This window comes from Bacillus rossius, chromosome 7 (genome assembly GCF_032445375.1).
Source record: "Bacillus rossius redtenbacheri isolate Brsri chromosome 7, Brsri_v3, whole genome shotgun sequence".
Lineage (NCBI taxonomy): Eukaryota > Metazoa > Arthropoda > Insecta > Phasmatodea > Bacillidae > Bacillus > Bacillus rossius.
The window spans coordinates 32,021,652-32,049,443 of NC_086335.1; the positions used below are offsets into that span (position 1 = coordinate 32,021,652).

General features: G+C 38.5%; 1 protein-coding gene across 1 annotated transcript; it reads left to right on the forward strand.

Annotated features, from left to right (window-relative positions):
* Positions 1 to 20,721: 20,721 nt before the first annotated feature.
* LOC134534526 (ribosomal protein S6 kinase beta-2-like) lies at positions 20,722 to 25,391 on the forward strand. Its single transcript, XM_063373008.1, has 2 exons — positions 20,722 to 22,034; positions 25,292 to 25,391. Exons 1-2 carry the CDS (start codon positions 20,722 to 20,724, stop codon positions 25,389 to 25,391), a joined length of 1,413 nt encoding a protein of 470 aa, XP_063229078.1.
* The last annotated feature ends 2,401 nt before the right edge of the window (positions 25,392 to 27,792 follow it).

Genomic DNA, 27,792 nt, shown 5'->3' on the forward strand with positions numbered 1-27,792 from the left:
AGCCATTTTCACTCTTAAAAAATAGCTACAGTTTAAAATCGACACACGTAACCAGAAGTACTCTACCACCATTAGGAAATGCTTTTTGTAAACAGACTCCACTGGGATATCTTCAGTGGTTTTTTCTTGTCGCGTGGTTTCGTATGAAACCCTGCACACCCTACGTGTGCCCACGTAGGCATGCCCCTTAAGTCTGGATCGGGTATTTCAATCAGTACAATAAAGTTACTAAAACTTATGTTAATTTTTTTTTTCTAAGTGTGTACTGCAACATGTTTGTTTTGACAGTTTAATTATTTATTATTATTTACGATTTATTTTATTTTTGTTTGCTCTATGTATAATATTATTTATTTTCAGAAACGGCAATATTTGATTATGTATGTCTATGGAAAAGTGATTCTTTGGATTTTTACCGGACTATTTGAACGAGGTATTGTTGATACCCCTCTAAGGACTAATGGACTTGAAAACTGTAAACGGTAAAATTAACGCCGTAATTTTATTATGTAAATTACTGTTTTAATATTTATGTATTTAAATTTTAAGTGAAATTTTGTTATCCGCGCAATTGTTGCGTTCGGAGTTTACGTTTTCGGTAAGAAATTAGGAGACTGAAACGGTCCTTTTGGCCAATCACGGGCCACCATTTAAAAGTGAGTCTTACTGGTTATTTTGAGGAAACTAGTAAGAAAGAGAGTTCTACAATGGCCAGCTGAATGAGCGGCAACTTCGTGATGTCGGCGATTTTAAATCCTGAAAATTAGCTATCTAGCATCAGGCATCCCGGATAGTGGATGATAATTATGAACATTAGGGAGTTCAGAACATTTAAATAGGATTTATCTAAAAAGATAAATATTATAGGAGTGAATAACGTGAGTAACAAAAGTGCCCAGATTTTTGTGCCCTAATCTTATGCACGAATCACGAAACTCCCGTTTTTACGTCACATCGTCGCCGAAATTTATTATAAACATTGATTTTATGATTTAAATTGACTTTATAGATAATTTAAATAATACTTGGAGATAAATTTTACGAATTTACACATTAATTAACAGACTCAGTGGTCCTATAGATGAGAGGCTCTGAGCTCTGCCGATGAACTTTTTGAACCTATCTAGCCGAGGTAATTTGATTTAAGTTCCCTAAAAACATTAATTAAAAACTGTGTAGTGTCAACGAACCCGAATTAAGACTTTTGAAAATATTTAAATGTGCGCAACATAACTCCTGGTAATTGAACTTTTATTGAATTACTATGATGTCACCGTTAAGTTAGGTTGTTGTTTTGGATATGAATAATAATTAAATATATTAATAAGATTGAAATTTTGAAATAGTTTTACATTGGGAATAAAATAATTCTATATTTAATATTCAAAGTGTTGTGTTGTGTCATTTGTAATTTCACCTACTCCAGTGTATATTTATGTATGTTCCAAATCAATCAAGTAACCCCTAACTGTGACTTACCTTATATCAACATTACCAGTGAAGAGTCACATAATTAAGAAATCTAATTTATTACACAGTTTTATTCAGCCCAACGTTTTAGTGTGTGTGTGGAGCCTACTAAGCAGCACGAAAGTAGCCGCACATATTTATTTGGCACTCCTAGTGGGGCCTATTGATTACAAACTAAAACTACTAGAAGGTTCCTCCACATACTAATTTGGCTACCCTAGTGGGGCCTGAGTAGTAAGGAAGTTCCCCCACAGACTAATTTGGAGCCCATACGGTGGGGCCGATTTTGAGGTTAAGGGACACCTCAACATTTTTGTGTGTAAATTCTGTACCAGCCAAGTACTGAGTGCAAGTGCACTATTTGTGTAAAATATTATCTGGTCAATTGTTTCATTGCACACTATTATGGCAGACGAACAAAACAAATACTTTCTTAGAGAAAGATCACGAAGTGTAGGTGAGGAGTATGCTACTGCACAAACCTCAAGCAGTGAGTCGAATCCTTCATCATCTGCAGGGAATTCGCCTGTAGTCACCTGTGAGGAGAGGTTAGGGCGGCCCACATCTCCCCTAATCATAGAGCAGGCAAACGTGAATGACACTGTCATCCACACAGCTACACCCCAGGACAGTAATCCTACAACACCACCAGTGACACTAGAGTCACTGATGAAGATTCTGCTGCAAAACAACGCAGAAATGAAACAAAACAACACCAATCTTACTGCTGAATTGAAGACTGAGCTGGAACGTAACAATACTAATCTTACTGCTAAGTTAGATCAAACCAGTGACAGCATCAGGAATCTCGAGCATAGCATCGAGGTTAGACTCGCACAACAACACGAGGAGATCCAACAGATAGCCGAACAGGTCTCCCAGTACAACTGCAGGGTAGATGGGTTGGAATCCCACGTCACGTCCCTGAGGAACATGATGGCCAACGAGCACCGAGGGCAGGCCAACGCCAGGGAAGAGGTGCGTGAGCACATCCAACACCTGGAGAGCAGGCTCAGCGATATTGAGGTGGCCACAGCTACGCTGAGGGACAGGTTTGAAAATCTGTCTGTTCAACCAAGTCCTACAGCTGCATCAGCTGGTAGTATAGGCCAGGCCCAGGCAAGCGAGTGCCATGGACCCACTGTTCCCACACTGCCTACCACAAGCAAACGACAGGGCGGCACCGAGTGCTACACTGAGCACCAGCCCCAGGAACAGCCACACGTGACCCCCATCACTCACCGACCAGGTAGCAGGACGTTTGTGAACACGTCGAGTATGGACCCTGCCACTCTGATCCACCACCCGGCCAAGCATTGGGCAGAGGCCATGCCCACGTTTTCAGGAAGGGTTACTGAGAACCCTATACGGTTCCTGAAACGTTTTGAGGAATATGCGGCCACGTTCAATCTCAGCGAGGCTGAGGTACTAAAATGCTTCAACAGTGCGTTGAAAGGGCAGGCTTTCTACTGGTGGGAAATGCTGAGTGCAACCACCAGTAGCTACAATCACTTCCAGGCCATGTTCCGCCAGCAGTATTGGAGTCTGCGCATTCAGAGCAATCTGCGTGCCCAGCTCCATACTGAGAGGTATGACCCCAGGAAGGGCACAACGCTGGAGGCCCACCTCTCAACAATGTTTGAGAAAACTAGATACCTCGACTTGCCCATGACGGACGAGGAGTTCGTAGCGGCAATACTCACTCAGTTGCCGCTGCGCTACCAAAAGCAGTTGTCCGGCCTGACTTACCGAGACGTCACAGAGTTCAGAGAGAGGCTCCTGAACTACGACAAGCTGGAGAAAATGGACAGGACGCCAGCACCTAAGGAGGACCACGAGAGGGTGCCTCAGCAAAACCGCCAGCCACCCCTGAATAACTACTGGCAAAACAGGGACAACAAGCCAAGGGACAACCGTCAGGCAGCTGTCCACACTATGACGTGGCAACCCAAGGGCAGGGAGCAAAGCTCGTATGGCCGTTATGCTGCGAGCCAACGCAAAGGCCCCTACAACAAGAGGAAGACCTGGTGGTCAAATACGAGGAACTATCATAGCGACGAAGAGATGTACCAGCGCAAGAGGAAGGACGACCGCAACGACAACCGCCGCCGCTCCTACTCGCCTGAAGTACGGCCTCCCAGGGAGTCCCGTGACCGACGCCCAAGATCCTCGTCTGAAGACGAGAGAGAGTACGCGAGGAAGTACCGCAAGACGGAGGAACCTCGATACCAGGGCCGGCACGAAGAAACCCGAATGCCACCCCACCATTATTCCCCCCAGACGACAGAGAATCATGGCGGCCAAGCCCATAATAGCCAGTTCTCTGGAAACAAGCAACGCTACCAGAACGCGACATTTCCACCACCATTCCAGGCGCAGCATCCAGGACATCAAGCTGCATACTACCAGAGAGGGGAAGTGAACCCGGTAGCAGCCGAGTTCAAGGCTGCAGTGTCCAGCGTCGCAGGACCAAGTAATTGGAACCACAAAGAACAACAACAACGTGTTCCAGGTGGACGTGCCAACCAGGGCACGTTAAACTAGAACGGGTTTCAGTTGGATCGCCCCGAACAGAAACCCACTATTCAGGCTCAGGGGTACATAACGACAAAACTCCAATTTACAGCTGCATCAGCTACGATAAATTTATATGCACTGTTATGCTAAGAGAAAGTGAAAGGGACTTTCTCTATAATGAAAATGATGAAAATAGGGTTCATCAAGTTTGTACAGTTTTTCCACATGTGACATTAAAAATTGAAGAATGCAACGTGGATGCATTAATTGACAGTGGCGCTGAAGTCACGTGTATCAGTGAGGAGTTGGTGAACTACCTCGAGCATCAGGGCATCATACTACCCAAGATACCAGTACCAGCACTCAAGATAATTGGAGTGACATCAAGGGCAAGCCCTATTGTAAACAGACAGGTACTGATAACAGTACACGGCCTAGGCAGACCGAAAGACATGACTGCACTAGTTGTGAAAGGCCTAGCAAAACCGCTAATAATAGGCACCGACTTTCTATCACAATTTGGTGTAGTGATAGATTTTAAACTATGTAAAATTCATTCAAATGACTGTGAAACTCCAGTCACACTCACAGGCAAGTGGCATGTGAGGGAAAGTTTTGTGGGAATATTGTACAGTGAACCTATGCACAGGCACATATACAATGCACAAGCAAGTGAGCAACTTCAGGCATCACTTGAAGACATAAGACAGTCACTACAGGAGGTGAAGAGTGTATCACCCAGTCAGCTGCAACAACTGTTTGGTGTACTGGCCAATTTTCAGTCAGTATTTTCTGACAAGCCAGGCAGAAACAGATTCTACCAAGCTAAAATTAAGATAAATGAGGAGGCACCGTACCACCGCAAATGCTATCCCATTCCGGTGAAGTACGTTCAGGAAGCCACAGCCTACCTACAACTTATGATTGATTGGAATGTAATCAGGAGAGAAGCAAGCCCCTATGCTAACCCCATTGTTTGTGTGAGTAAACGAGACGGGACAGTAAGACTGTGTCTCGATGCTAGGGAGCTCAACAAAATTACAGTCAAGGACAGGGAAAGTCCTATACAAACGGCAGAAATTTTAAGATTGTATCAAGGTGTGAAGTATCTCACAACCATGGATCTGTCGTCAGGCTATTGGCAGATACCATTAGAACCTAATTCCTGCCAATATACATCATTTCTCTTCAGGAATCAACAGTATGTATTTACAGTTATGCCATTTGGACTGTGTAACGCAGTGGCTGACTTTACGAGATGTCTAGACGCAACCTTAGGACCCGAGTGTCAGGGATTTGCAAGGGCATATGTCGACGACATATTGATAACATCATCAAGTTTTGAAGAGCACATGCAGCATGTTGCCACTGTACTGCACAAACTGCAAGAGGCAGGCATGACTGTGAAAATTAGAAAATCTGTTTTCTGCAGAGAGGAATTACCCTTTCTAGGTCACATCCTCACACCTGAAGGCATTAAGACAGCCCCAGACAAGCTGCAGAACATTCAGGAATTTCCTACACCGAGGAACGTGAAACAGCTGAGAGCGTTTCTTGGAATAATTGGGTTTTACAGGATATACTCCAACCAAGTTGCACAGTGTGCAGTTCCACTGTTCAGCCTATTGAAGAAAGGTCAGGCATGGATGTGGAGTGAAGAGCACGAGCAAGCCTTCATCAGCTTGAAAAACTTGTTCCTGACTGAACACGTCATCTACCATCCAACCCAAGGGAAGGAATTTCTGTTATACACAGATGCCTCTGACACAGCCCTAGGATGTAAGCTTGCACAGGAGGAAAATGGAATTGAAAAGACTGTAGCAATGGCTAGTCGTACTCTCAACCAAGCCGAGAGAAATTACACTGTTACAGAGCGAGAGGCTCTGGCCATCATATGGGCACTCCAGAAGTACAGGGATCTGCTACTTGGAGAAACAGTGAAATTGTTAACAGATCACCAGGCGTTAACATGCCTTAAGGCAGGCAAGTTATTTGGTAGCCGCCTTACGAGATGGTTTTTGCTACTGCAGGAATATGATATTCATATACATCATATCAAGGGATCTGCCAACACCACTGCAGATTACCTAAGTCGCCTGCATGAACTACAAGAAAGTTCACCATCTACATCAAAACGACAGAAGGAATTTTTAGTGGCACCAGTATCCACAGAGATATTCAAAACCAACCCTAAACTCCGAGATATCCTGAAGGATATAAAATGTAAACAACAGGCAGATGAGTACTGCAAAAACACTATCAACCAGCTGCAGAAGCAGTCAGCTGACAATAAAATTCACCAACATTTCTGCTTGTCAGCAGAAAATGTTTTGTTTGCCCAGTCAAGGAAGAGAGGCATTTTCGAAGATCACTGGAAACCAGTGATACCAGCTGATTTGATGCAACCAATCACCTGGGAACTACATGTAGCCTTGGGACATGTAGGGAGCAAGAAGCTCATTGAAGCATTAAAGAGGCAAGTGTATTGGCCTAACATGTCACGCTATGTAAGTAAGGTCACGAGTGCCTGTGACCTATGTCAGAAGGTGAAACCACCTGGACAACACCTGCATGGAGAATTGCAGCCAATCATTCCAACAGCACCATTGGAATTATTATCAGTTGATTTATTTGGCCCCCTACCCCAGTCAAAGGGAGGTGTTAAGTATGTTTTTGTGATGCAAGATGTTTTCACAAAATTCACAAAATTATATGCAATTGTGAACCAAACTGCAAAAGCAGTTATGCAAAAATTAAAAACTTTCGTTGAAGAAATTGGTTTACCTAAAGTGGTATTGTCAGACAGAGGTACCCAGTTTACCAGTGATTTGTGGCAAACAGGAGTCAGGAAATTAGGTGCAATACCTACAACTATCAGTGTACGACATCCACAAAGTAACCCTGTGGAGAGACTCATGAAGTCAATAGGGAGTCTGTTACGTACGCTATGCCATAACTCGCAGCAATCATGGCGAGATAAGTTGCCATATGTAGAGTGCATTATTAACCATACTGTACATGGGTCTATTGGAGTTACCCCTGGAGAAGCCATGAGCCTGAATAGATCGGCGGCGATCAACCCGAAGTATTTACCCCGATGTGAACAAACCCCTAATGAAGAAAAACTACCTACAGGAGAAGAGGTAGAAGCTCTAGTGAAGAGGAAGTTGACAGCAGAAGCTGACATCAGACGCAGGAGGAAACCAGCATCAAAATTGGCAAAATTTAAAATTGGAGACCAGGTACTGAAGAAAACAACTCCAGTAAGCAAGGCCTGGGAACATGTAACCAAGAAATTGTTTTTGTTATTTGAAGGTCCTTATGTCATCACAGACATAGTACAAGAGAATTGCTATGCACTAGCAGAGCCAGCAACAGGCCGACCAGTAGGCCGTTATAATATAACGCAGCTAAGGGAATACAAGAGCCCTACTACTATGTAAGCAGTACCGACCTAAGCTGTGAATGCCTCGTGATGGTACAAGGTATAGTACCATAAACAGCTGAGAGCAGTCTATGTGTAAGTTTCAGACCAAGGATCTGAACTGTACAGAGGAGTAAGTGTATGTCACTGTGATTATGTGATCTAGTACGCCATGTGAGGCGTAATGCAGCCACTGTAAATTGTAATGTTAAGCGGAGGTGTAATTCCCGCTTGTTTCTGCGTAAAGGTGAAGTGAAATGCCACCTATGCAGATATTTACCCTGTGGTTATGCGGAAGTGTAATTCCCGCTATATTGCTGTATTTGAGGTGAAGTGAAATGCCACCCATACAGATGTTATTGTAGCCTGTGAAGCTACCAGTGAACAATGTGTATTGTATTTATGTATCAGTTGGCTTGCACAATCCCTCGTATGAGTATGAACTCAAATGTCACTAAGACATATATTTTAACATTAGACTAGCCTATACCTATGTGAAGCTGTATGTACTGTGTACTAACAAACGAGAAGAAATTAAGCTTATTTAGTGTCGATGTAACTATGTGGTATGATACCCCATCCTGCTGTGTAAACATATGTAAACACTGGCATGCAAAGCATCTCTAAAAGCACATAACACTTCGCAACTACAAGCAGAATAATATAATGCAGGTTACCTTGATTTATTGATGATGCTGAGTTATCCAATAGGCGTAGTTATGTTGATGATGAAAATAGAAAATCACTAAATTTTCTAATATTTATAGAAGAACTCACTAAAATTTTAAAACTTCACTATTTTTTTTACCATTTCTGGGATGAATTTAGGGAAAAGAATGATCTTTAGGATTGCATTCTACCCAGAATGCAGATTAGAAAAGTATGCACTCATTTCGCATACAAATCCAATCAGATTTAGCTGAAACATTTAGTTTATTAAACTTTGGATGTCAAGGTACTGATGTTCTATGAAATGAAAACACTGAAATTTGAAATCGATGATTTTTAAGGATTTATTGGGAGGAGCCCCTATACAAGAAAATTACGTCGTCTCAACACTATTCACTCGCAGCACTGTCATAGTTGCTTGAGTAGTATTCTTCGAATGATGTGAAGAATAGCGAAGCATGTGGATCTGAAAAACTCAGGATCTAAGCCCTTTGTCGCGAGAAGTGAAGGTGCTCCGGCAAACAAGTGTCCACAAGCAACTTCGCCTAACAGAAGTTTTAAAATTGAAAAAGCAAGAAAATTTTCTTAAAAAGAAATGAAAAAAATATTGAACATGTGATACCATGTGTTGAAAGCTATCCTGATACAGCATGTTTGTGAAACAGCTGATTGGTAAAGGAACCTTAGCTACACTGAAGTCAGGAACCTCAGTAGATTACAAGACTCATGTTACTGATAGTAACCAAGATGAGATGAAATGTGAACACTTATTCAACCCAGCGAGACCGCTACGGGATGAAAACAACATTAATGAAAGATGAGAAGAGGAAGATAAAGCCTCTACAGCTGTTGAGTTGAGCACAGCAGACTGAAATTGAAAAAATCACTAAGTTGGTAATTGTGTAAACCAACGACTTCTCTGTATAGTGAGATGATAATGTAAACAATGTGTAAAAAAACACTATGAAATTTTGATTGTACAACCTGTAAACATAATGAAATGTAAATGTTATGATGTGTAAATGTTATTATATATATAGTTATATGTAAATGATATGTTTTATGATCAATTGCTAGTATGTACTATGTAAACATAACAATGAACTATTAATTGTTAATCGGTACATGATATGATATATATTCTTTGATGAAAATGTTAACAAGTGTTTTAAAATGCAAATGTAAATTGCAAGCCAAATATGCTATAGTTAAATGCAAATATTTTTAATAATGAAATGTAAACATGTGAGTTACAAACATTGAGTAATGAATATAAATTATGTTAGCTATCAATATGTTATAATGAAAAGCAAAACATGTGATGTTTGATATTCAATAATGATATGCTATAATGATATGTTTGGTGAAATGTATGAAATCTCATGAAATGAGAACACAAACAAGCAAATGCACTGTGATGCATATTAATCAAGTAGGAACTAACAATGTGATATGTTAGTAGCAAGCAAAATCCTAATATTGAATTTATTGTTTATTGATAACCATGCATTGTTATGCAAGAATTGAGATTTAATTATTAATTGTATTTTTTTTTTTTTTCTAACAATGATGTTAATAATGTGAATGTTATATGTTAAGCTAGGAATTTTAAGGTTAATTTAAGATATTTTTGTTTTAACGGTGACGTCATAGTGTTCCGCGACAAGTACACAAGTTGTATTGCCTGCAGACACTTGTATTTGCAAGAGTACAAGTACGCACATAGTGATTAAGTTATTCGGTTAAGACCCGGACACCTATACTTAAGTCAGGTGCGAAGGTTACACCAGAGTGAGCTAGACATAGTGCGGTTCGCAACGATTGTGTACCTAACAGTGATGGGAATAGACGAGTGCTTCCTTGTGGGAAGTGGTGACCTCGCCCCACGCAATCAGCACCGCAAACGCCACGACGCCGTCTCGCGCGTAGTCGTGAGGCAGGGCGGCTGGATGCTGCCACATCAGCAGTTGATGACGTCAGCTGCAGTGCCAGATGCCGTGCTGACTGGTACAGCATCATCGCCCCACGCCAGACCCCGTCGACGCGTGGTGAACCAGGCCAGATTTGTTGGTCGTTTTGAGGACAGGCGCCGTCTCGACGCCGCTGTCCGCTGCAGGAAGGAGGAGTCGCAGCAAGGATGCAGTCATCACCGCAGGTGGACGTTGACCCACTGCCGTGACGTGACCTGGAGAACGTCCTATTGTTGACTCACGTGTACATTGCACCCCTTCGAATCCCTTTAGTGAATCATACTCACAGTAAGTAAGTCCTCCCGAGTCCTTCTCAACAGGAGCGGCTCAAGGCAGAAGCGGTCGGAGAGCAGCAGCAGTTCCAGCCTTCGAAGATTTTGCACTGCAAAATCCGTGAACTTCTTCGCGCAGGTCTGTTAGCAGCGACGACCCGATGAAAAGTGTTTAAAAAGGCGCGATTTTCAGTTGCGCAACGGTAAAAAACGAATCGAGGAGGAGAGGTAGTCTCTCTCAAGTTGTTTTTTTTGTTTGTCGTTTGGTGCGCGCGTTGCTAGGCAACGAAGAGTGTTGTGTATTGTGCGACGGAGAAAGGGAAGTGCCAATCACATTGCACCGTTTTGAACAGGTCAAAGAGCACTGTTCAATGTAATTGACAAGGGCGGCAAAATCTGTACTGCAACATGTTTGTTTTGACAGTTTAATTATTTATTATTATTTACGATTTATTTTATTTTTGTTTGCTCTATGTATAATATTATTTATTTTCAGAAACGGCAATATTTGATTATGTATGTCTATGGAAAAGTGATTCTTTGGATTTTTACCGGACTATTTGAACGAGGTATTGTTGATACCCCTCTAAGGACTAATGGACTTGAAAACTGTAAACGGTAAAATTAACGCCGTAATTTTATTATGTAAATTACTGTTTTAATATGTATGTATTTAAATTTTAAGTGAAATTTTGTTATCCGCGCAATTGTTGCGTTCGGAGTTTACGTTTTCGGTAAGAAATTAGGAGACTGAAACGGTCCTTTTGGCCAATCACGGGCCACCATTTAAAAGTGAGTCTTACTGGTTATTTTGAGGAAACTAGTAAGAAAGAGAGTTCTACAATGGCCAGCTGAATGAGCGGCAACTTCGTGATGTCGGCGATTTTAAATCCTGAAAATTAGCTATCTAGCATCAGGCATCCCGGATAGTGGATGATAATTATGAACATTAGGGAGTTCAGAACATTTAAATAGGATTTATCTAAAAAGATAAATATTATAGGAGTGAATAACGTGAGTAACAAAAGTGCCCAGATTTTTGTGCCCTAATCTTATGCACGAATCACGAAACTCCCGTTTTTACGTCACATCGTCGCCGAAATTTATTATAAACATTGATTTTATGATTTAAATTGACTTTATAGATAATTTAAATAATACTTGGAGATAAATTTTACGAATTTACACATTAATTAACAGACTCAGTGGTCCTATAGATGAGAGGCTCTGAGCTCTGCCGATGAACTTTTTGAACCTATCTAGCCGAGGTAATTTGATTTAAGTTCCCTAAAAACATTAATTAAAAACTGTGTAGTGTCAACGAACCCGAATTAAGACTTTTGAAAATATTTAAATGTGCGCAACATAACTCCTGGTAATTGAACTTTTATTGAATTACTATGATGTCACCGTTAAGTTAGGTTGTTGTTTTGGATATGAATAATAATTAAATATATTAATAAGATTGAAATTTTGAAATAGTTTTACATTGGGAATAAAATAATTCTATATTTAATATTCAAAGTGTTGTGTTGTGTCATTTGTAATTTCACCTACTCCAGTGTATATTTATGTATGTTCCAAATCAATCAAGTAACCCCTAACTGTGACTTACCTTATATCAACATTACCAGTGAAGAGTCACATAATTAAGAAATCTAATTTATTACACAGTTTTATTCAGCCCAACGTTTTAGTGTGTGTGTGGAGCCTACTAAGCAGCACGAAAGTAGCCGCACATATTTATTTGGCACTCCTAGTGGGGCCTATTGATTACAAACTAAAACTACTAGAAGGTTCCTCCACATACTAATTTGGCTACCCTAGTGGGGCCTGAGTAGTAAGGAAGTTCCCCCACAAGTGGAAAATCAGTTTGGCTTCCTTTGTAAGTAAATAAATATTAAAACAATTTTCACTTGTTTTTTTTGTATAGAAAGTTAATTCGTCAAATACGAGAATAGTTGTTCAATATGTAATTTATGACATTAAGTAACTGAATTGTATTGTTATAATTAGACTAATATTTTAATGACCAAACCTAAAACATGGTTCTGTTGTTAGCAATAGGCAAATACTTGTTAAAATTGTTAATTTTCGTATTTACTAGAAAAGTAGTGAAAAACAATGGGTAAATAGAAAGATTTATTCAATAAAATTAACTAATAGTATCCTCTGGTACAAGCGGAGCAGTTTATACAATAATTTATTTCAAGATGCTCTGATATGGAGAAATTTTTATTTATTAAAATTTAGAGTACACGCTCATATTTTGCAGCTATAGTAAATTTCTAACTTTCCGGCTACTCGCGACGCGTCACGTCCACGTGGCGAGGGTCACGGGTTCGATTCCAACACCTCTACGCATGACGCTAATTTATAAGCACCGAGTTTCTTTCTTAGGGCCGGTGTCACACTGTAGTTGAACCGAAAAGTTTGCTAGTTCATACTCGGTGATTCCTTTTGGATGAGCTGCTTTCTTTTCCAATTTCGATAAACTTATTTAGTGCATTCTTGAGAAACCTGCATTGTGCACTCTAAGAACTGTGTTTGGAAGAATATCCGGGCAAAAAACGCTGTGGATGTTTTAAGCGCATTGGCAGAAACGCATATTTCACACCGGCATTAGGTAAAAAAAATGTAGCAATTCTCATTGTTGTGTGATACAGTCTTAAGAAGCACGTTAGAAAGTAGTCAAAAATTAGTTTTAAAATTAATTGTCTTATTGGTCTGCATCCGATGTTAATCGGTGAAATTCAGATTTACAACCGAATTCATTAACACAGGAAACAAAATGGGCACACGCAATCAATTAACATTTATACATAAAAAGTTTGGGAACTCCAACGAAAGTGAAATTTTTCATAATGAAAATGTCATAATCATTTTAAAATTTAATGCTTTTATTGCTTTACTTAACGCCGAGTGAAATTTTTCACAATGCTACAAAATAAGCACTATTCTTAAATTTGAGCGTGCAAAACCACGGGTGGTTATGGAGCGATCATTATAACAAGCTACTGTTATAAGTATTGTAGTTATATTTAAATTAACTTATAATTAACGTTGCCTGTGGCATATAATTTGAAAGCCCACAAGCAAACTCTAAATAATAGTTTACAAAGTTAAAATGCGCTTGTCAATGAACAATTTTTATGTATCATGTGATATACCCTATTCTAGACGACTAGGTATAGTAACCTGTAGAGATAAGCCTACCTTAAAAAATTAATATCATCAGCTAGTTTTGTATATAAAATGAACGCAGTTTTTTAATGAATTTTTGATACGATGATATTAATACCGGTTGAGGGTATAGTGTAAGTAATTTTTAACAACAGAAATCTGTGACCTTTAACTAACGTTTTATGCGAAATTGTCATTCTAGGAGTAAAAATACTTATAGTCATACAGAGTTGTGTAACGATTCGGGAACCAAAGTTTGTGTAAAAGAAACAGTCTTTTAGTCATTACTATAGCTATATTATTATGGAACATTAAGGAAAAAATCTAGACTTTAGGCAGGGAAAATTAATCTTGTGGAACGTATTGGAGCACAACTATCAGATTCGCCAAATATTTTACTGTACCGTTTTTATGTGTTATCACTGATTTCGCCATATAATACCCGTTAAATAACTTCTAACATACATAAATATTATATTTATTTTATTCATTTATTGGATGTCACTTGTAAAGTACACTAAATTTCACGTAATTTTTTTTTCCTACTGAACAAACAGTGAGTAAATTAAATAACGCAAGAATAAAATCAGAATTTAATACATTTAAAGCCACTCATACAAATATACATATTGCAAATAATTTGATCATTATTATATCATATCAACTACGTGTAGTATACATTTAAATAATTATTATTTTTAAAATGTTTTAAGATACTTTTCGATTACATTTATAACTTCTTTACCACACAAACACAAACACAAAAAAATATATATATGCGCATCTGCATCTCCATTCCCAGAGAAATTTCTCAAACATATGATTTTCGGTATTTATACTTTGCAATCAGCCACCTTACACATCTTGAACCAATTTTATTCTTACTCTAATACAAAGCATTATGGATTTAAATTCACAATATTTATAGAACAACCAACACCAAAATTTAATCTAAATTATTTGTTTTTTCATTGACTTAAACAGTAACACATACAAGTTTTTTATACGCTATAAACTTTGTGAACTTAGCTGACTTAAATTTGATCTATCTATCACTTACTGAAGAAAGGAAACCTTTTTTACTCTTACAAAAAGCACAAAATTTACTAGTTTCTTGGCTTTGTTTAGCCGGGTGACTTAATTTCTAGCTTCAGATTTTAGAATAATTGAATTCCGAGTTTTCCAGGAAAGTCAAAATATAACATCTCTCAGCAGGAAAAATAAGGAATGACGTTTTTAAAGATATAATTAATAAATTACTATCAAATACATATAATTCTACGTTATTTAACAGACATTTTATGAATTATTTATAGCAAAATAAACCGAAAATTTACTAAAAATCAGTAATTTTGCTTGGATTTAAATTTTAAATACTAAATGAGGAACAACAAATCAGTATTTATTATTAAAGCCCAACGTGTAGATTTTCAACACTGAGCGCGGACAATTTTTAAGTGTGGTGGTGAGACGATTTAAACTGAATAAACATCAGCAAATAAGATGCCGCCGAGATGATCATGTTGCCAAAAAGTAAAAAGGTCTAAATTTTAATCCCAGAAGCATTGAGGTCTAGATCCCTACATGAAATTTGGTTAAGTAATTCGTTTATCTCATCCCTCACGCTATCTTTAAGTGATGTCAGTAGGAAGACGTCATGAATGGTGAACCGAATTTCACGCAACTGCGCCTTAACAGCGGCGCACAGCGAGACCACAGTTAACAGTTCTGTGGCGTAGGTGAGTGGCCACAACAATGATACGAAAAATGCAACGTAACCAAAATTTTGTCTTTTGTATGAGATAACTTAACTCTTGCTGATGAAAAAATATAAATATTCTATTTAAGTAATGGATCTAATTTAAAACTCTCATTTTGCATCTGGCATTAGCCTCAGTAACTAATATGGAACCTGATTCGGTGTCTGTCGCTGTATCGAAAGGACACAGTTGTAATTATTTCAGCAAAGAATTTATCTTGAGAAAGAATGGAAGAACAACACGAGAAGAACGATTGTGTTATAAATCCACTACGCATTATGATAAGTTGTGCTTGATGTAGCAAGTCGTTTACGCGAAGAGAGAGCTTAAAAAGACATGATAGAACTTGTAATGCCAAGACTGCGTACAAGCTGAGGTCAACGGTGGATCTACTATTCTATAGAAGAGTGATCTTCATTAATTCAATAATTTACCTTGCCTTGAAAGAGATTTAGTTCATGGTTTTCCCATCTCGACAAAGAAATTAAATTGAAGGACGTTTATGATTTATGGAAGATTGAAGACAGTTGAAGGATTCTAAACGTGAAAATTGTGAATACATTCAAGCCGAATTCAAGTAGATTTTACCAACTTTATGAATTGGTGGACTCCTTACAAGGAAGCATGAAGACGACGAAGAAGTTTCGACATCAACGATATCGAATTCTTAGTTTAATCTGGGTGAAGACGATTCCTTCTATGTTGATGGCGACAGTGAATCTGAGGCTGATGACAAAGGCAAAGACGTAAAGATCTAAAGCTGACAAGATCGAAGACTGTGACTATGTCCTGAGACCGAAACGATGGAAACGTCGTAATAAAATACCATAATATTTATTATAAACATGCAGTCAAGATCAACGTATCAGAAAAGATTGATTTTATGTCATGTGAAGATCTTAAAATATCAGTTGATCACCTAAAACTTTTGGTGGCATCTGTTCGTAGAGGAAACTACACGCATATCGATGAAGTATCGTCCATACTTATAGAACTGCGGAAAGCTGGCTACATACAATAATATTTTGTTTAACTGTCATGTGTGTACTATTGAAAAATAAATTAATTATGTATATTTAAAAAGTATGTTTAATTTCTTGTAAACTGAATTCAAACTAAAACTGAGATCTCGTCATACTGCTACCTCTTCGTTTATTGTGCTACCGATTACGCATCCTTTTCTATTATTGTGCTTCCGATTGTGCGTCCTTTTCTATAAATGAGCTTCCCATTGTGTGTCCTTTTCTATGAATGTCCTTTCTTTTTTATTGAATGTGCGTCCGTTTGTGCTTTCTTCTGTTAAATGTGCTTCTTCTATGTCGAATGTGCTTCCGATTGTGGGTCCTTTTTGTAAAATATTTTTCCAGGTCTCTTGGTCCTTTAGTATGTATAAAACATTTCACGATCGTCTAATTGACTGTAAATAACTAACGACGAAGAAGTTCATGAGGTCCGGAAATGACTAGCCTATACGTCTGATATTGTTCATGACTCGGTCTCGTGGTCCGGAGACGCTTGGCCTGTATGTATGGCTTTGTACATTAACGGTTTAGAGGTTAATTAGAGTATCGGAAAACTAGACATACATGTTAGGTAATGCGACAACATATTCAATTCGTTGGACAGGTAAATTGTTTATGCTGTTTTTTTTTATAGTGAATGATTAATAAATCCCACGTAAGTAAGGGAAACAGAATAGTTAGTATATTTATTATTAAGTTTCATCTGTCACTGGTCAAGAATCGAACCGAGGACAGGAATCCATCGATTCAATATGTTAATTAATGAGTGATTTTTTCGGTGACTTTTGTAATTTTTCCCGAATTTATAGGTCAATAAATACAAACTTCAAATGTTACTGGTCATAATGGCTTACTGGAAACTTGTAGTAGAGGATTTTTAGCTTCTTTTTTTTAATTACGATTTATTGACATTTCTTTTTTTTACATAAAATTAGACATTATTGCATCGATAGAGTATCGAACCAAGGACTGTAACTGATCGAATCAATGAGTAAAAATAATGTAAATTTTTTTGATGAATTTTGGAATTTTTCCCAAATTTCTAGCTAAATAATTATACAATTCCAAGATGGCACCCAAATGTCAAGATGGTGGGTGCCACGGTAATAATAAATGATTACTGCACTCTGGAGGGTAAGAATTAAACTAATATAAAGTCAGAACACTCAAGCAGACGAAAACAAGATGGTTGCTACGAGTTAACGAAGATAAAATGGCCGTCATGACGTCGTACCACCTGCAGATATATAGATTCGTGTTTGTGGTGGGAGGGTAGTCTGCCTGCGGCTGCCGTGGAGGAAGGGATCTGTAGACCATTTTTTGTTTTGTTTTTGGTCTTACCAGGTTCGAAACGATGACTGCAACTTGTAAGTGCATTTTTATAAATAATTTTATTTAAATTTGATGAATTAATTTTTGTTATAATTTTAGAATTTTTTTCTGAATTTCTAGCATTAAATTGTAGTTTTTCAATTTGGTGGGCGTAACGAAAAGTGCAACATTCTAGAATCCAATACGGCGGATGTAAAACAATGTGTTACAATGATGTCATAGTCTTCCAAGATGGCGAGCATGAAAAAAAAAATTAATTTTTTTAAATTAAGATGGTAGACGTTACAATATGTGATTTTGTTATATATATTTTTATTTAAATTTAATATTTAGAATTTTTTAAAAAATTTCAAATTTATTTCACTAAAGTGTAGGCGTAAGTGTACATTTTTTAAAAATAATTCTTTATTAATTTTTTTATAATTAAATTCGATTATTTAATTGTTTATAATATCAAAAAAATTTCACGATTTTCTAACATAAAAATAACCGGATTTTCAAGAAATCCCTTTGGTTTTATGGTGCCCACAAAATTTAATCCTCAAAGTCCCTAAATAAGAATATCCTCAAAAACGCAGGCACTTATATTTCCTGTCTAGGGGGAAATGTCACAAGTTCAGCGTTGAGGTATTTACATGCACCGCGTTCGGTACACCTTTTGTTCGGCTAGTGCTGAGAGATCAACAGTGCCTTCTTGCTAATACTTAATTAAGGATAATTTTTTAAAAGCTTACATAATTTTACCGTTTTTCCCTCAAAGGAATACTTTTCGTATACGTATCACGCTTGGCATTATTTATAAGAATTCTACGTTAAATATGCTGTCAAAGTATCGTAATATAGGTTTAATTTCAAAATGAGAACACATGACTTAACTTTATATTAAGGTTAGTCGTTTACTCATCCCCTGTGAGTACTGTTATTCCCGCCCATATTTTATACAAATATTTCTTCATAAATGTCTGTAATCAGCAATACAAAACAAAATCCAACTGGTATCGAATTCGAAATTTAGTTTGCTATATGTCAGCTTGTTACTTATTATTTACATAACATGTTGTTTTTTTAAAGAGTTTGCTATTAAGGTGTTTCATACAAATTCTCCATATTTTTGAATCATTAGACGCATCGTGTTTTTTTATTTTTATTTTATTTCTGGCTCCCTACCAAACAGAAGAACAAATTGGGTAAAGAGTTAAACTATTTTATGGGGACTGAATTGCAGCAGCCTTCTTCTTTCCGTAAATATTTATAATGTCACGTCATTACACGCTTTATATTAGCTTCACCTGTATGTTTGTATGTATGATTGTAACCGACTCCTTTGGTTGCGATTTTGACCCACTTTAAACGGCCAGATTTGTTTCTAACTTTGTAGATTTATTGAGTACCGATGACAATACACTAATTTGATAAGATAATTCCATTAATCTATTTGCAAAAAAAGATTTTTGTCAATTTATTGGTAAAATGAAACAAAGATTTATATGTAAAGAAATCCATTTCGCTTATGTGTGAATTTTTTCTTTCAGTATGTCTTTGGCGCGATATAAACAAGGCCTACTTAATATTGTGACATTTAATTAAATGAACAGTAAGAGTGGGTTATGATTATTGTGAACAATATACTTTCTTAAAGAGAATATTATCTATATTTGTAAAAACACCATATGCATAATCCCAATAGCTACACCTGATAAGCAGATTTTTTGAAATTCCACTCGAACACTAACCTGCAAATCTACACCAAGCAGTTAGAAATACTCCAAACTATGCCAAGGTCAATAAATCATTAAATAAAAGCCATCAAACACGGAAAATATGGAAAAGTTTTACATATTATATATTAAAAATCATATTTGGATAGAGAGCAGAACTTACAGTTTAAGGATTTTTACCTGGAACAAATTAAGAGAAAAAAAAACACTTTTATAAATAAACCAAACTAAAAAGTAGGAAATAAATAATAGTTTATAAAACTAAAAAAACACGCTTTATATAGAAAACAAACTAAAAAAATATTTAATAAATTTGAATTAACAATAGTGTAAAAATTTTTTATATATAAATTAATAATAATGTAAATAGGAAAATAATGTATTTAATTTAAAAAAAGCGTGGGGTGGTTTTTAAGATATTATGGAAAAGATAATCCTTCTACCCATATCTGTTAATAAAATATTTATAACTATTGATACCATGCACCCCACGCTTTTTTAAAATTAAATACATTATTTTCTTGTTTACATTATTATTAATTTATATTTATAAAAAAAATTACACTATTCTTAATTCAAATTTATTAAAATTTATTTTATATTTTTTAGTTTGGTTTTCTATATAAAGCGTGTTTTTTAGTTTTTTAAACTATTATTTATTTTATGTGTTTTTTAATCCTGACTTGAAACGCTAATGTTCCACGTGTGCGAACGCAGAAGTCGCAATACGCGTAGTTACTCAGGCCGTGGACTAAGACTTATAGTTTCCTAAAGCTTGTGGTAATGGTTAGTGGAGACATATATGTAAAAATTGTATTACAAGCTATTTATAGTAATTTCACACTTCATTTATTTTTTTATTTTTTGTTTTTATCTGGGAAAAAAACCACAATGACCAACAAGTAAAAAAAAATCCCTGCTTTATTTTTAGAATTCAAAGTATCGTGAATTTCTTAAATTTAATATAATTGTAAAGCTACGCTCCGATCATCCAAAATACCTACATGAAACGTCGACGTTGAAACCATCTATTAATTAAATGCAACGCATGGCCCTAAAAAATAAGGTGCGAAAGGTGGTAAAACATTTTAACGGGTTAGACTATCACAGGAGATTATAATGCACAGAAATACAAATTAAATTGACAAATTATGTTTCAAAAAACTAAAGTCAGTAATTTATTTATAAGCTCCAAGATCAGCATTGCTCGCAACAATGCGGCTCTCGTTCAAGTCGGTTATTGTTGGAGTTACGAGGCAACTAACTTTTCAGAACTTTTCGCTGAAAGTTTGTGAGTTGAGTTTCGCAGTGTTTAAAGTGATCATAAGGAGATTATCGACGAGCTTTGAGAGTTCCTGCGATAGTCACGGTCGAGCTCTGAGCCATGTATCGTGGTGTAAGAGTTCCCGTGGCGGCCGGCAGCGCAGAGAGATTCGAGGTGCTGAAGGTGCTGGGTCGCGGCGCCTTCAGCACGGTGCACCTGGTGCGCAAGGTCGGCGGGGAAGACGACAGGCGCAGCTACGCCCTGAAGGAGCTGCCGAAGGGGCAGTACAGGACCCAAGAGGCGCTGTCCAGGTTCCTCCTGAAGGAGCGGCGAGTGCTGGAGGCTGTCGGCGAGGCGCCCTTCCTCCTGCACCTGCACTACGCCTTCCAGACGGAGGAGGCGGCCTTCTTCGTGGTCGACCACGCGGCGGGAGGCGACCTCACCGCCGTGCTGGAGGACCTGGGGTTCCTGGCGGAGGACCAGGCCCGCCTGGTGCTGGCCCAGATCTTCACGGCCCTGGACACCCTCCACTCGCTCGGCGTGATCCACCGCGACGTGAAGGCCGACAACGTGCTGGTGGACGGCGAGGGCAACGTGGTGCTGGCCGACTACGGGCTGTGCTCGGAGCCGGCGGAGGAAGGCTGCCTCGTCGGCCGCACCATATGCGGGACGGTGGAGTATATGGCTCCCGAGGTGTTCCTCAGGCGTCCGCCCGGGTACACCGCGGCCGTGGACTTCTGGGGCGCGGGCGTGCTGGGCTTCGAGCTGCTGACGGGGATCCTGCCCTTCGACCCCAAGTTCAAGGGCGACAGGAAGAAGACAATTCACAAGATCATAAAAAAGGAGCCGAAGTACCCGCCGCGCCTGTCGCCCGAGGCGGCGGACTTGCTCAGGAGGCTCCTGAGCAAGAAGCCCCACAAGCGCCTCGGAGGGCCGGCGGCTGACCTGGCGGAGGTGAAGCTGCACCCATTCTTCCAGGACCTGGACTGGGAGGATCTGCCACCCCCCTTCATGAGGAGAGAGGTGCCGGAGTGGGCTGCAGAGAGCTCCGTGGACGAGGGTGCCTCAGAGGTCGGAGAGGTGCCAGTACTCATGCGAGGACACCTGTCGGGCTTCGACTACACGTCGCCAGTCCACCAGCAGCCCTCGTCCAGACCTCAGCCCCCGTCCAGCCCCCAGCCCCCGTCTAGTCCTCGGACCCCGGCACGTCGTCCTCAGCTCACGTCCAGTCCACTGCCCACGTCCAGTCCACGGCCCCCGGCAAGTCCACAGCCCACGCTCAGTCTACGGCCCAAGTCCTGTCCACTGCCGTCGTCCTGGCTTCTACCCCCGTCCAGTCCACGGCCCCCGGCAAGTCCACAGCCCCCGACCAGTCTACAGTCCCTGTCCAGTCCACAGCCTGTCCCGTCGGCGACTCCGTCAGGAGTAACCAAGTCAGCTGCTGTGACCCGGGACCGTTCTTGCAAAGAAGACGAAAATGATGAATCAAATATTCAGGAAGACAAGCCGAAAGGAAATCGTTTTAAAAGAGTGGTTAGAGGTTGTTTCAAGAATTTAAGGAAGCTTTTGTGTTGTATTTAAATTGAGATCTGACAATAGAGATAGTGTATTTTTGGGCAAGTATTTCTAAATTTCAGTGATGGGACTGTATGGTGTTGGGGCAGCCCATTCGGAGGACTTTATTGTGGGATAAGTGAACTAAATTGGTGTGTAGGAATTGCACACTATTGGTGCAGCCAAGTCGTCTTTTAAACCAAAATAAATATTTCATTTTTAAATCAGGCATTCTTTATTTGCGTAAGCTACAAAAATATTTACATATTTTTATTTTTGTTTCACATATAGATTGACGAGATAACTTTAAGGAAACTTATTTCTTAGTGGATAGTTATAACTCAAAAGAATATACGATATTTTACTCATGGCATATACAGAAGGACTAAATGTTTGACAAAAGGGTGTTTATTACATTTTATTTATTTCAACTCTCGTCAATGTTTATTAGCTACACATCTCGGATAGGAAATTTATTCTTCCATTATACAAAGAATATCCGGCTGATAAAACCAGACAAATACTAAGTAAATGTATTTTTTGGTTATTAGAATTTCCACTAATTAAAACTATAAAATGCCATTTATTTCCTTCTGAACATCTTTTATGAAAGAAATGTATTGTTTTAACTATACATGGAATTTCTTTTTTAAAAATAGGTTGTAACTCCAGCTAACCAAACAAAACCTATTTCGAAAGGTAATAACAGTTTTGTAATAAAATAGTGTATCGTTTATTTTATAATACATAATATAAGTTAAATATTCCAAGTTGGAATAATGGTTTAGCTATAAAAGGGGATTTCATCAAGTATTATTTAATCATTGACTTAACTTAAAAGATAAATTTTCGTACAACATTATCTTTTGAGAAAAGTTTTCCACGAAGTAAATAGGTTCTATTATTTAGTTTGAAACAAGAAAATTTCACGATTTCATTCGACTTCTTGGGCAGAGGAGATTAATTTTTAGTACCCTAGTATATAATAGTTCCTCTGGCACAGGGTTCAGGGTGTGGAGCTGTGTGACACCCTCCATATTGGATTGTGACGTCACGTCGGCCATCTTGGATGACTTGACCTTGAACTTTGGCTTTAAACTTTACCGTTGACCTTAAAAATATGCCAAAATTTCCATTTTTTAAAAAACATTTCCATCAAAAAATTGATTGTCTGTAAAGTCGGTTTACGTGACAACTTCATAACAAAACACTTATTAAATGATTTATCCAGAAGAAAATAAAATATCATATTCGGCCTGAGACTAAGCCGTAATAGGTTTTTGAAACCAAACTATTTAGGCATAAAAAATAGTATATTCCTTGAGGAAGAATTTTTTTTAAATTTTTCTATCTTTTGTATGATAAAATCTACCTCTGCATACTTTTATGAATAAAATTGAATCATTTTTATTGAATTATCACTATTTTGTATGGATACAAAGGAGTGAAATGAAATGTACAATTTAATTAATAAATTTACTTTTATTTGCATTCATTAATTCAAATATATATAAATTACTTTTAAAGTGTCGCACGCGGTATTTTTTTTTTTACAAGTACAAAAAAATATTCGCATCAGCCGAGTATCGCACCGTCACTTTAACAATTGGTAGTTTATCACGCTGACCACACAGCCACGAGGCCATTTTATAAATCACTGTTTCAGATGGTACATACATAATTTATATAAATTTTGTTTTGTGTTGAGATTTAAAAACGTATGTAGTCCGCCATATTTATTTATAATAGTGGTAGGCAGGAAATAAAAAATATATATTGTGCGCTGCAAATCGGTGGACGATCGTTAAATTACATAATATTAATAATTCCAACGACGAAAATTTGATTGAAAATTTAAATCGTTGGTGTTCCAATAGAGTGGATTAGAGATGCCACGCATGCGTACAATAAGCAAAAGAGGACACATCCGTAGTGGGACATCGGTAGTGGGACATCCGTAGTGGAACATCCGTAGTGGGGCATCCGTAGTGGGACAATTTTTCGTACTTGCATCCAGCGTTCATCGATTTATTAGACGTTGTCACGTCAAAAACTATCCTAGTTATGAGATACAACATATCGATTACTAAACTCACGTTTCTTCATTTATTATTTTTATTTTCTCTACAGGCTACTCATAACTGTTCTGTACGAAAATCTTTGTGTTTGTGTTGTTGGATAACAAGAGCCCCAGGCTATTCAACGCTAGATAAACCCATTTTTAAATATTTTTTTAATCTTTGGCTCAGTCATTCAAGGCGTACCAAGACAACGGTAGTGCAATCAATCGTTACGTTGTATGCAGCCGTAGGGTTTATGTCCTGCCCCTGTGCTGTTTTTGCTCCAAAATATGGTATGGTTTGTTCGAAAAGTGCAAATTGCTCGCCTAGTATAAGCGCCACGCAGTGTAAGTCGTCCCAGGTATCAGCAGTAGGGCGGCGCTCTGCGACGAGAAGCAGACAAACATCTGACGTCATCGCAGCTGACGGGTGTGCAGACCCGAGCAGTTGGCAGCCTCAGGTTTTAAGCGTCATGCTGGGAGTGCATGGGCAGAGATTCCGCGACAAGACTACCAGCGGCGAGCGAGGTTGCATTATAGAATATTCCCAGAAGGTTCGAGAATGTTCCAGACGTTTCTGAAACATCGAAGAGACTTCCTGTTCTGGATCGTTATATAGACAGGAAACGGAAGTTCAGAATATTCTGGAACGTTCTCGAACGTTCCATTATCCTGTCGTGGTGGGGTATTTGCTCCAGCTCAGAAGGGAATGTATAGTTGATGGTGGGACGCATGCTTAAGTATACTTTAGTAAAAATGTTTAGAAAATGACATTCATTTGTATGTAAATTACATAAACTAAATTTATTAACATCAGCATCGTTAAATAAAGACATATTAGTTTTTATTATTAGGCTCATCCCTTATAGACATTAGTTTCATAAACGAAATGAATTCACTACATTACAGATATTAACTAATTTTTCTTTAGTTACTACAATACAACCTGAAGCTCTGCCCGAGAGAGTACCGATTCGTCTTACTACTCGCTGGGCGAGTCGCTGGTCGAGCGCGAGAACTCGCTCCCGCAGGAACGTCAGTCGCTCAGCGAGTGGTTGACTCGCTTCTTCACGGCAGTTCCTGGTCGAGCGGGGACTTCGAGGCGGAGGAAACGTCGGGCGCGGAGCGAGTACTGAAGAAACTTCGGTGGCTGAGCGAGCTGGAGACTCGCTGCTAACCACCCAGAAACGAAGCGAGTAACAGCGGTAGCTGAGAACTGCTGGTTCAAAACTGGCTGTTTTAAATTATAGGAAAACTCGTAGATTAACCTAAAGTCAATAAACATCTGACAGTAATGAATGCCAATGTAAGATTCCGAAGATATCTGTGAGAGCATCAGAATATTAGTAATAATTATTAAGTGTGGTTTTGAAAGTTTGTGTCGGGAGATACACATGTTTTTGTGACTGATGCCTGCGAGCTACGTAGCCTCAGGGCATAGTGTCGTATTGTAAAGTTCATTCAGTATTTTAGACGTTACGTTCATTTTAAATTAAAAAAACCATAAATGTTACTAAAGTTATTCTAGTTTTTTGTACTTAAATATTTGTTCAGTATGTGTGGGATTGCAACGAGGCTGCGGTGAAAGGAAGGAGCAGTCTTCTTCAAGTTTAAACCTTCATAATACAAATATGTTGCAATTAATATTTTGTTTGTAATAAATAAACAATTCAGATTTTGAAGGTGCCTTAACTTAATTGCATCCTTGTTTATTATCAGGCTTGTGGGTAGTAATCGTTTAAAGGTTTTTGATGTGTTAACATCTTATCTCTTGGTAAACGGCATTTGGTAGGAGTAATTTTGTGAATGGAACGGAAATGTATAACCAGAGCGGTGCCATCTATGTTGCATGGCGCTAAACAAAGCTCGTAAAGACAAAGGGGAACTTTATAGTATAACATTTTTCTTAATGAATTTTAAAAAGATGGTCATTATTTTAATACAATTGCGCGTCAATATCAGATATTTCGCTTTCATCGGAGTCATTTAAATATTTATTTTTTATCTTTTCGCTCTGCAAATCGAATTATTTGCAGAGCTGTTCATCCAGAGAATTTTTTTGGCGGGTGAGGAAACTACCTGTGATTGGCTTAAAAAATGTAGATTAAAACCAAATTTGCGTATATTAAAACGCTCAGCGTTATTTTAAAGAATTATACGATACACTTTGTGTCCGAGTTTCGTGTTATAAGAGTATTTTGAATAAGGAAAAAAAAAAAAAAAAAAAACGACTTTGCTCGTTCACGAGGTTAGATGATGTCTACACATCACTGGTGAGTATTGATAGACTCGCTCTTATTTGTTTTTAATAGCGATTTGTGAGTTTACTAATGCCGATGTGGTATTAAAAAAATCGTAATCAATTCTGATATCACATTTAATTTCACTAACGTGTAAACTTTCTCAAGTAGGGAAATGGGAACCATTGAACCAGCAGATTGAGAGATGCTCTGCAGACTACTCTAGGACGAGCTGCCGAAAGGGAGGGGGTAATGACGAAGTTTCGGGAACGTCCTCGCACTGAGGCCAGCATAGGCACCTCGTGGGCGGGGAGGAAGTGTCGCGACTATTGTCGTGTCCAGGGGGAGGGGCAGGGGCGGTGGTGGCTCTCCGCCCAATTACTTTCCCCGGCCATCTCTTGTAATGAGTCGGCCACTTGGGTGGTGGCTAGATCGTAGCGGTGGCCGGCACAAAGGGGAGCCTGGCCACCCTGACGAACCCGGCTCCCATCTTGACCCACCGCGGGCCGCCAGGTCTTCTGTCTCCTCTTGCTCTCCCGTGCCCCGACCTGACACGCGCGGAGTGGTTTCACTATACGCTCTTGCGGTGACCGCGCGGTGAGGCGGGCTCGCTGGTGCTTTCAGCGCGGCGTCGCAGTCTTCTCGCCGAGCAACTGTAACATCTGAGCGGTGAACGTGACTTCAAGTGGCATAGAAATGAAGATCAAGATGTAATGCAAGACTTTTGGGTGCTTTCAAGGATCTGTACAGGGCGTTTCATAACTACATTAATATAACTTTTAAAACACGGTTTATAGCCATTTTCACTCTTAAAAAATAGCTACAGTTTAAAATCGACACACGTAACCAGAAGTACTCTACCACCATTAGGAAATGCTTTTTGTAAAGAGACTCTACTGGGATATCTTCAGTGGTTTTTTCTTGTCGCGTGGTTTCGTATGAAACCCTGCACACCCTACGTGTGCCCACGTAGGCATGCCCCTTAAGTCTGGATCGGGTATTTCAATCAGTACAATAAAGTTACTAAAACTTATGTTAATTTTTTTTTTCTAAGTGGAAAATCAGTTTGGCTTCCTTTGTAAGTAAATAAATATTAAAACAATTTTCACTTGTTTTTTTTGTATAGAAAGTTAATTCGTCAAATACGAGAATAGTTGTTCAATATGTAATTTATGACATTAAGTAACTGAATTGTATTGTTATAATTAGACTAATATTTTAATGACCAAACCTAAAACATGGTTCTGTTGTTAGCAATAGGCAAATACTTGTTAAAATTGTTAATTTTCGTATTTACTAGAAAAGTAGTGAAAAACAATGGGTAAATAGAAAGATTTA

Excerpts from the sequence above, each read along its gene's own strand:
- LOC134534526 (XM_063373008.1), top strand. The coding sequence starts at position 20,722 with ATGTATCGTGGTGTAAGAGTTCCCGTGGCGGCCGGCAGCGCAGAGAGA. Across the intron at positions 22,035-25,291 it reads ACTCCGTCAGGAGTAACCAA|TTCCTGGTCGAGCGGGGACT; the intron begins GTCAGCTGCTGT and ends TCTTCACGGCAG.